Below are 9,747 nucleotides of genomic sequence, written 5' to 3'. Positions count from 1 at the left end.
TACGCTAGGTGCACAGGTGAGAGAAATTTGAGTAATCAAGGTGACATACATTGGCACATTCAATACCGCCTTACACACTCTTGCCTGCATCTGGCTGATCTAGGGAGTAATCATTAGTCCACCAGTTGCAAACAAGAGTTTCTATAGGACAAATTCAGGTATGTTTATCCACGTTTCGTTCCGTTTGCTTCTGTTTAAAAAACATTTTAACAATCTGCGGAATGAATACACCCCTTATCACACACAAACACAGTTCACTTTCATAGCAGCCACATAGTACATACAATACAGCACAATCCCTTTGATCGTTGTATAATTTCTTATCGCATCTACGCGCTCTCCTCCTCTCACCTTCATATTATAACCGCTACATCGTTGTCACCATATTATAATGTCATAGTCAACATTGCTACTAGAACTAACGCGTTAGTAAACCTGCTACAATTATGCAGTAGCAGTTACACTGGCGGGTCCCGTGGCAATAAATTAATAAAACCAAAAGCTTACCTTGACTTTGAAGAGTTCCAGTGTTGGATAGCCATAGCCAGCTAGCTAACATAGCATCCCTCTCTGTTTGAGATGTGTTTGAGTAGGCTAAACTAGCTAGCTGCATTTGCTAGCTAAGTAAGTGAAAGTGAAAAAAATATGTATATAGCTAGCTCTCTAAGAAATTAATTTGTTTGAAACTGTTCAACTATTGTCTTTCTCTCTCTTTGAGTAAACTACTCAACACATGTTATGCACTGCAGTTCTAGCTAGCTGTAGGTTATGCTTTCAGTACTAGATTCATTCTCTGATCCTTTGATTGGGTGGACAACATGTCAGTTCATGCTGCAAGAGCTCTGATAGGTTGGAGGATTTCCTCCGGAAGTTGTCATAATTACTGTGTAAGTCTATGGAAGGGGGTGAGAACCACGAGCCTCCTAAGTTTGATATTGAAGTCAATGTACCCAGAGGAGGGGGGGGGTGCTGGCTTTGTGAGCGGCGGTGTGGGGGAACGGATGATCTCCGCATGTGTAGTTCCCACCGTGAAGCATGGAGGAGGTGGTGTGATAGTACTTGCTGGTGACACTGTCTGTGATTTATTTAGAATTCAAGGCACACTTAACCAGCATGGCTACCACAGCATTCTGCAGCGATACACCATCCCATCTGGTTTGGGCTTAGTGGGACTATTATTTGTTTTTCAACAGGACAATGACCCAACAAACCTCCAGGCTGTGTAAGGGCTATTTGACCAAGGAGAGGGATGGAGTGCTGCATCAGATGACCTTGCCTTCACAATCCCCCGACCTCAACCCAATTGAGATGGTTTGGGATGTGTTGGACTGCAGAGTGAAGGAAAAGCAGCCAACGTGTGCTCAGCATATGTGGGAACTCATTTGAGACTGTTGGAAAAGCATTCCTCATGAAGCTGGTTGAGAGAATGCCAAGAGTGTGCAAAGCTGTCATCAAGGCAAAGGGTGGCTACTTTGAAGAATCCCAAATAAAATATATTTTGATTTGTTTAACACTTTTTTTGTTACATGATTCCATGTGTTATTTCATAGTTTTGATATCTTCACTATTATTCTACAATGTAGAAAATAGTAAAAAATAAAGAAAAACCCTTGAATGAGTAGGTGTCCAAACTTTTGACTGGTACTGTATACAAATATAGTGAGGGAAAAAAGTATTTGATCCCCTGCTGATTTTGTACGTTTGCCCACTGACAAAGAAATGATCTGTCTATAATTTTAATGGTAGGTTTATTTGAACAGTGAGAGACAGAATAACAACAACAAAATCCAGAAAAACGCATGTCAAAAATGTTATAAATTGATTTGCATTTTAATGAGGGAAATAAGTATTTGACCCACTCTCAATCAGAAAGATTTCTGGCTCCCAAGTATCTTTTATACAGGTAATGAGCTGAGATTAGGAGCACACTCTTAAAGGGAGTGCTCCTTATCTCAGTTTGTTACCTGTATAAAAGACACCTGTCCACAGAAGCAATCAATCAATCAGATTCCAAACTCTCCACCATGGCCAAGACCAAAGAGCTCTCCAAGGATATCAGGGTCAAGATTGTAGACCTACACAAGGCTGGAATGGGCTACAAGACCATCGCCAAGCAGCTTGGTGAGAAGGTTTCAACAGTTGGTGCGATTATTCGCAAATGGAAGAAACACAAAATAACTGTCAATCTCCTTCGGCCTGGGGCTCCATGCAAGATCTCACCTCGTGGAGTTGCAATGATCATGAGAACGGTGAGGAATCAGCCCAGAACTACACGGGAGGATCTTGTCAATGATCTCAAGGCAGCTGGGACCATAGTCACCAAGAAAACAATTGGTAACACACTACGCCGTGAAGGACTGAAATCCTGCAGCGCCCGCAAGGTCCCCCTGTTCAAGAAAGCACATATACAGGCCCGTCTGAAGTTTGCCAATGAACATCTGAATGATTCAGAGGAGAACTGGTTGAAAGTGTTGTGGTCAGATGAGACCAAAATCGAGCTCTTTGGCATTAACTCAACTCACCGTGTTTGGAGGAGGAGGAATGCTGCCTATGACCCCAAGACCACCATCCCCACCGTCAAACATGGAGGTGGAAACATTATGCTTTGGGGGTGTTTTTCTGCAAAGGGGACAGGACAACTTCACCGCATCAAAGTGACGATGGACGGGGCCACGTACAGTCAAATCTTGGGCGAGAACCTCCTTCCCTCAGCCAGGGCATTGAAAATGGGTTGTGGATGGGTATTCCAGCATGACTATGACCCAAAACACACGGCCAAGGCAACAAAGGAGTGGCTCAAAAAGAAGCACATTAAGGTCCTGGAGTGGCCTAGCCAGTCTCCAGACCTTAATCCCATAGAAAATCTGTGGCGGGAGCTGAAGGTTCAGGTTGCCAAACGTCAGCCTCGAAACCTTAATGACTTGGAGAAGATCTGCAAAGAGGAGTGGGACAAAATCCCTCCTGAGATGTGTGCAAACCTGGTGGCCAACTACAAGAAACGTCTGACCTCTGTGATTGCCAACAAGGGTTTTGCCACCAAGTACTAAGTCATGTTTTGCAGAGGGGTCAAATACTTATTTCCCTCAATAAAATGCAAATCAATTTATAACATTTTTGACATGCGTTTTTCTGGATTTTGTTGTTGTTATTCTGTCTCTCACTGTTCAAATAAACCTACCATTAAAATGATAGACTGATCATGTCTTTGTCAGTGGGCAAACGTACAAAATCAGCAGGGGACCAAATACTTTTTTCCCTCACTGTATATATTTGTTTTATTGTTGGACAGCAAAAATCAGCTGCATGTGATTTAAATTTGAAAATATGGTCCAAAATATTCCCGCCCATAATATAGAGATATGTGTTCGTATACAAATGTAAGCAAGGTTTGAAATAATTACGTTTTGGTGAAATATTAGATCGGTTTGGGCTTCTTGCGGTCAATTTGCAGTCTTCAAATTATTTGTAATTATGTTCCTGCTGTCTGACCATCCGCTCAAGACCAAAATCGGCCCGCAGCGGAATCTAGTTGATGATCCCTGTTCTAGACTAATACTCTATACATTGGCAATGAGTTAATTCAAACCACACCACATAAACACCACCCTTCTCGGCCTATTGCCATGTCTTTTCAAACAATTAGATTATTTTATTTTAATACACAAAGCACCCTTTATAACTTTTTTCCATTCATTCAGTTTTCTTTCATTTATTTTCTCTGCAGCTGAACAGCACACACTGTCAAAGAGCCCAGAGATTAACTGAAGTAATCTCTGGATCACCTCATAAATCGGCTGCCAACCCACATATCACATATAAAAATGCAACATGAAAATATTTGTTCCCACGAAAAAAATCTAATTATACATGAATTAATCCTGTAAAAACAAAGTACCAAGTGTACAGAATAAAAAGTATATCAAGATAAAAGCAGCAGAACAATCTGTGTTACCCTCCTTGGCACAGCTAGCAGACTGACTGCAGCCACCCTTACAAAATGTACCCAGAGTTCTTCCTCTAGCCTCAGAGATCAACTCTGAGCATTTAACGGTTCTTGAGTCATCCACCAGGATTAAACAGAAGGGAATATAAAGTGAGCGTTCTGTCCGCTGACCAGTAGAAAGACCACCCAGTGGTCTGAACGGAATACAATTTCTCCAACAGGGCTGGTTTGGATGAGTAGGTTCAGATGTCAATTACAAACTGGGCATCATCAGCTGTAGGGACAGAAGAGAGAACACAAGTCAGCTTTGTGGACATATCCTTTCCTGAATTTCCAAGAAGCTATGCACACTGATAGAGCCCTTTCTGGCACGTGCAACCTAAATGGGGTGGTCACAAGATATGCAGCACAAGGTTTGGCCAGCAGCTTGACAGATTTTTGTTTGCTTTTCTCATGGAGCGGTTCACCTTGAAACTTGGCCTAGTGCTGGTACAAAAAAGTCAAAACACACACAAACTGACTGGTTTGCACACTAGGTGAGAGTCTGGCCATTTGCCACCTCATACACACTGCACTGATGACAATAGGTCTATGTACCTTCCTTATCTGAAATAAAGTACTTATTAACATCCGCCTGAACCAAGCCACCTGTCCCCTCATATTTATTTGTGAAATTTAAGGAGACAGAAAAATTAGGCAGGTTAGGGAGGAGAGACATCAGAACATCATATGAATACACGATAGAGTAAATCTAGTGACAAGTGACAGGGACTGAATGACAAGGAGATACTGTATTTTTATCTTAGGATATAAACAAATGCACCGTGAAACAAATGTATAGTTCTCCTAGACACCTTTCAGACATAAGCAACTGCTTTCTGTTTCCCTTCACTGTGAACTATTACGACGGAATGAGTGCAATTACTTAATTTACTGTCCTTGCACCGCTTCTAAGAACAAAACAAGTTAAAACCTGTTCCAAGTTTTTCTTAGAGGAGCCCTGAAAAGGTGTTATTTTGAGTTGCTCAGTAGGTGCGCACCTGCACACAAAAGCACATACGGTATCTGTTACAAAGCCATGTGGGAGATGAGTCCACACGGCTTTGGGAGAGCAGGTGACCAAAAGGCCTGGCTGGGGCAAGAGGCTAGTGGGTCTCATAGGATATTCAGTACTCACTGTTAGTATAAGGGCTTACCTGAGAAGTCTTTGTTCTCCTCCATCTCCTTCAGCTTGCCCAGAGGGTGCAGGGCCGGCACCGTGACCCCTGGGATATGGGGGAGGCAGCATGGGGGGGTGCGCGCGATCGGTGAATTCCGACACTCCAGCAGGACCTTTCTGTCATAGATGATCCTGGTTCCTGTAATGATAACAAAGGGCTTAAAGTCTCTCTCAGAGAAAAAACACAGACAGTAGTACCAGTCATGAGGTGCAGCAGTGTGTCTAGATCATGAGGTATTCTTGTGCACAATAGTTATCCAATAGACTATTAGTGCAGGCTACATAGAAAAGTAGGTCTTTACTTTCAATCCTGTACTTTTCCCATTTTGCACTCACTGTATCTGGTCATAAAAAGGCAGGGAAAACATGTTATGCAACTCAACTCCTGAGACTGCAGTGTGTCCTGAACAGAAGGGGTAGACTAGGGAGGGGGGGTCCAAAGGCTGGAGTTCTGCAGCTACACTACAAAGATCCCCTCAGTGATTCCAAGTATAAGCGCTCACAATTATCTGATCCTGATCATGCACTACTAGGCAACTATCAGAGAACCTGCTGATCCGACATATTTCATATACTGTACTGATAACAGAAGCATAATGCAAATCACACCTATGTACCTGTTGTCATACAGTTATTCATTACTCTCTGGATCTCAATCCCCTCAGTTTTCCCTGAAAGGCTGCTGATTTATCCTCCTCACACACATAGCTTCCAATTGGCTCATTCATCCCTCTTCCTCTCCCCTGTAACTAATCCCCAGGTCGTCGCTGTAAATGAGAATGTGTTCTCAGTCAACTCACCTGGTAAAATAAGGGTTAAACGTACACTCCCACAGATCTTGACAGATAATTTAATCTGTAATTGATTGATCCAAACAATAAACGGATGCAGCTAAAATTATGGAAACAGGTCAAAGTGCATTTAATGCAATAGAAATGTAAGTACTGTACATAAGTTCGTAAAAACAAAATGGCACAAAAGCGGCACAGAGCTCCTGATGTCTATCTTTAGGTACTGGTGCTTTATTCTCCAAACTAGTAGCTACAGTACAATCCAAGGCATAGTGTGTTTTTCAATATCAGAGGCATCATGCCCTCAGATTTGTCCTGTTTAAAAAAAATAAAAATAAAAAATGTTGGTTTCCCTGTAATACTACTAGCCACCGAGCAACTTTATGAAGTTGGCTTTTGCTAGCACAGATTGGTTACCAATCTCCCAACCTCATACAGTGAGGGAAAAAAGTATTTGATCCCCTGCTGATTTTGTACGTTTGCCCACTGACAAAGACATGATCAGTCTATAATTTTAATGGTAGGTTTATTTGAACAGTGAGACAGAATAACAACAAAAAAATCCAGAAAAACGCATGTCAAAAATGTTATAAATTGATTTGCATTTTAATGAGGGAAATAAGTATTTGACCCCTCTGCAAAACATGACTTAGTACTTGGTGGCAAAACCCTTGTTGGCAATCACAGAGGTCAGACGTTTCTTCTAGTTGGCCACCAGGTTTGCACAAATCTCAGGAGGGATTTTGTCCCACTCCTCTTTGCAGATCTTCTCCAAGTCATTAAGGTTTCGAGGCTGATGTTTGGCAACTCGAACCTTCAGCTCCCTCCACAGAATTTCTATGGGATTAAGGTCTGGAGACTGGCTAGGCCACTCCAGGACCTAAATGTGCTTCTTCTTGAGCCACTCCTTTGTTCCCTTGGCCGTGTGTTTTGGGTCATTGTCATGCTGGAATACCCATCCACGACCCATTTTCAATGCCCTGGCTGAGGGGAAGGAGGTTCTCACCCAAGATTTGACGGTACATCGTCCCTTTGATGCGGTGAAATTGTCTTGTCCCCTTAGCAGAAAAAACACCCCCAAAGCATAATGTTTCCACCTCCATGTTTGACGGTGGGGATGGTGTTCTTGGGGTCATAGGCAGCATTCCTCCTCCTCCAAACACGGCGAGTTGAGTTGATGCCAAATTTTGGTCTCATCTGACCACAACACTTTCACCCAGTTCTCAGAATCATTCAAACAGCCCTGTATATGTGCTTTCTTGAGCAGGGGGACCTTGCGGGCGCTGCAGGATTTCAGTCCTTCACGGCGTAGTGTGTTACCAATTGTTTTCTTGGTGACTATGGTCCCAGCTGCCTTGAGATCATTGACAAGATCCACCCGTGTAGTTCTGGGCTGATTCCTCACCGTTCTCATGATCATTGCAACTCCACGAGGTGAGATCTTGCATGGAGCCCCAGGCCGAGGGAGATTGACAGTTATTTTGTGTTTCTTCCATTTGCGAATAATCGCACCAACTGTTGTCACCTTCTCACCAAGCTGCTTGGCGATGGTCTTGTAGCCCATTCCAGCCTGGTGTAGGTCTACAATATTGTCCCTGACATCCTTGGAGAGCTCTTTGGTCTTGGTGGGGAGTTTGGAATCTGATTGATTGATTGCTTCTGTGGACAGGTGTCTTTTATACAGGTAACAAACTGAGATTAGGAGCACTCCCTTTAAGAGTGTGCTCCTAATCTCAGCTCGTTACCTGTATAAAAGACACCTGGGAGCCAGAAATCTTTCTGATTGAGAGTGGGTCAAATACTTATTTCCCTCATTAAAATGCAAATCAATTTATAACATTTTTGACATGCGTTTTTCTGGATTTTTTTGTTGTTATTCTGTCTCTCACTATTCAAATAAACCTACCATTAAAATTATAGACTGATAATTTTTTTTGTCAGTGGGCAAACGTACAAAATCAGCAGGGGATCAAATACTTTTTTCCCCTCACTGTAACTATACTATACTGAACAAAAATATTAAAACGCAACATGCAACAATTTCAAAGATTTTACTGAGTTACAGTTCATATAAGGAAGTCAGTCAATTGAAATAAATTCATTAGGCCCTAATCTATGGATTTCACATGACTGGGCAGGGGTGCAGCCATGGGTGGGCCTTGGAGGGCATAGGCCCACCCACTTGACAGCCAGGCCCACCCACTGGGGAGCCAGGCCCAGCCAATCAGAATGAGTTTCCCCCCACAAAATGGCTTTATTACAGACAGAAATACTCCTCAGAATTCCCCCCACCCCCCCTCAAACAATCCTGCAGGTGAAGAAGCCAGATGTGGAGGTCCTGGGCTGTGGTCCGTGGTCTGTGGTTGTGAGGCCAGTTGGACGTACTGCCAAATTCTCTAAAACAACATTGGAGGCAGCTTATGGTAGAGAAATGAAGATTAAATTCTCTGGCAACAGCTCTGGTGGACATTCCTGCAGTCAGAATGCCAATTGCACCCTCCCTCAAAATTTGAGACATCTGTGGCATTGTGTTGTGTGACAAAACTGCACATTTTAATGTGGCCTTTTAGTGTCCCCAGCACAAGGTGCACCTGTGTAATGACCATGCTGTTTTATCAGCTTCTTGATATGCCACACCTGTCAGGTGGATAGATTATCTTAGCTAAGGATAAATGCTCACTAACAGGGATGTAAACTAATTTGAGCACAAAATGAGAGAAATAACCTTGTGCATATGGAACATTTCTGGGATGTTTTATTTCAGCTCATGAAACATGGGACCAACACTTTACATGTTGCGTTTATATTTTTGTTCAGTGTAGCTATCAAGTTAGAGTAGCTAGCTTGTCTAACTATCTTAGCTGGCATGCCTGCTGGCAAGGTTGGTAGACTTTAGAAAAGCAAGAAATAACTAAATGTAATGAATAAGACTCACATTCCTTTCAATCTTCTACCCAGATTTTAGCAGAGAAGCATATTTAGTTTCTTTAAAAATAGAACCACCAATCAGGAGGATACAGACAGCTCAAGAGGTATGCTTAGATATGCAGAAAGACATTGACATAGAATTAAGCATATGATTATGACTCTAGATAAAGTAGTTTCAGGTGTTTGAAAAATGAAAAAGTCCCCCTCCCAGCCACCCTCACCTACTTTGTGCCCACTCAGATTGTGGTGCATGACGCCCCTGTTCAAAATGCCAAGTAGTTGGCAGAATTCCGTTATTTTTGCATAACTTACCTCCAGGCGTCGTGGAGAACAGGGTGCCTCCGGGCGTCTGACTGTAGGGCAGCTGAGACCAGTCTTTCGACTGCTCAACGCGACTGGGAATAGGGCAGTTAAGGCCTACGCTGTTGTTACAGTTAGAAGACATTGCAGAAAGTGGATGAATAAACAAATAAGTTATATAAGGAAGGAAAAGTTTCAAAAACAAAAAAAGCCTCGGCAAATTATTGCTGATCGATGTCAACTCTGGCCTGTAGTCTACTAATGCTGCACCAACTCTAAAGTTTGTCTGGAAACACGGGACCGCAGGGAGACACACACCACCTCAAGACTGACATACTCAGTGTTCTCTGAGAGCCACGTGCAGGTGTTTATGAAGAAGTTGCTGATGGGAGGCGTGGTTTAGTTTCGGGCGTCGCAATCACACCTCACTACGTTATGATAGAACTGCGCAAAAAGACATTTTACAGCTCACAATAACATTGTTGACTCAGTATGAACTGAAATGAACCAAGTCCCATGATTTAACGGGGCAGGCAGACCGGTTAGATATGTGTACAATGTAAATG

The 9,747-nt window shown here is 42.8% G+C and overlaps 1 protein-coding gene across 1 annotated transcript; it reads right to left on the bottom strand.

Moving 5' to 3' along the window:
* Nucleotides 1-3,624: 3,624 nt before the first annotated feature.
* On the bottom strand, nucleotides 3,625-9,533 carry LOC121574075 (eukaryotic translation initiation factor 4E-binding protein 3-like). Its single transcript, XM_041886656.2, has 3 exons — nucleotides 9,194-9,533; nucleotides 5,140-5,301; nucleotides 3,625-4,217 (listed from the first exon to the last, which is right to left on the bottom strand). Exons 1-3 carry the CDS (start codon nucleotides 9,324-9,326, stop codon nucleotides 4,186-4,188), a joined length of 327 nt encoding a protein of 108 aa, XP_041742590.1. The 5' UTR covers nucleotides 9,327-9,533; the 3' UTR covers nucleotides 3,625-4,185.
* Between the last annotated feature and the right edge of the window lie 214 nt (nucleotides 9,534-9,747).

The sequence above is a fragment of the Coregonus clupeaformis genome, chromosome 9 (genome assembly GCF_020615455.1).
Source record: "Coregonus clupeaformis isolate EN_2021a chromosome 9, ASM2061545v1, whole genome shotgun sequence".
Lineage (NCBI taxonomy): Eukaryota > Metazoa > Chordata > Actinopteri > Salmoniformes > Salmonidae > Coregonus > Coregonus clupeaformis.
This window is presented reverse-complemented; position numbering and strand designations above follow the sequence as displayed.

Coding starts and splice junctions, on each gene's coding strand:
- LOC121574075 (XM_041886656.2), bottom strand. CDS start 9,326: ATGTCTTCTAACTGTAACAACAGCGTAGGCCTTAACTGCCCTATTCCC. Junction 5,302..9,193: donor GTTCTCCACGACGCCTGGAG/GTAAGTTATGCA, acceptor TTATCATTACAG/GAACCAGGATCATCTATGAC. Junction 4,218..5,139: donor GGAGAACAAAGACTTCTCAG/GTAAGCCCTTAT, acceptor CTGTCCCTACAG/CTGATGATGCCCAGTTTGTA.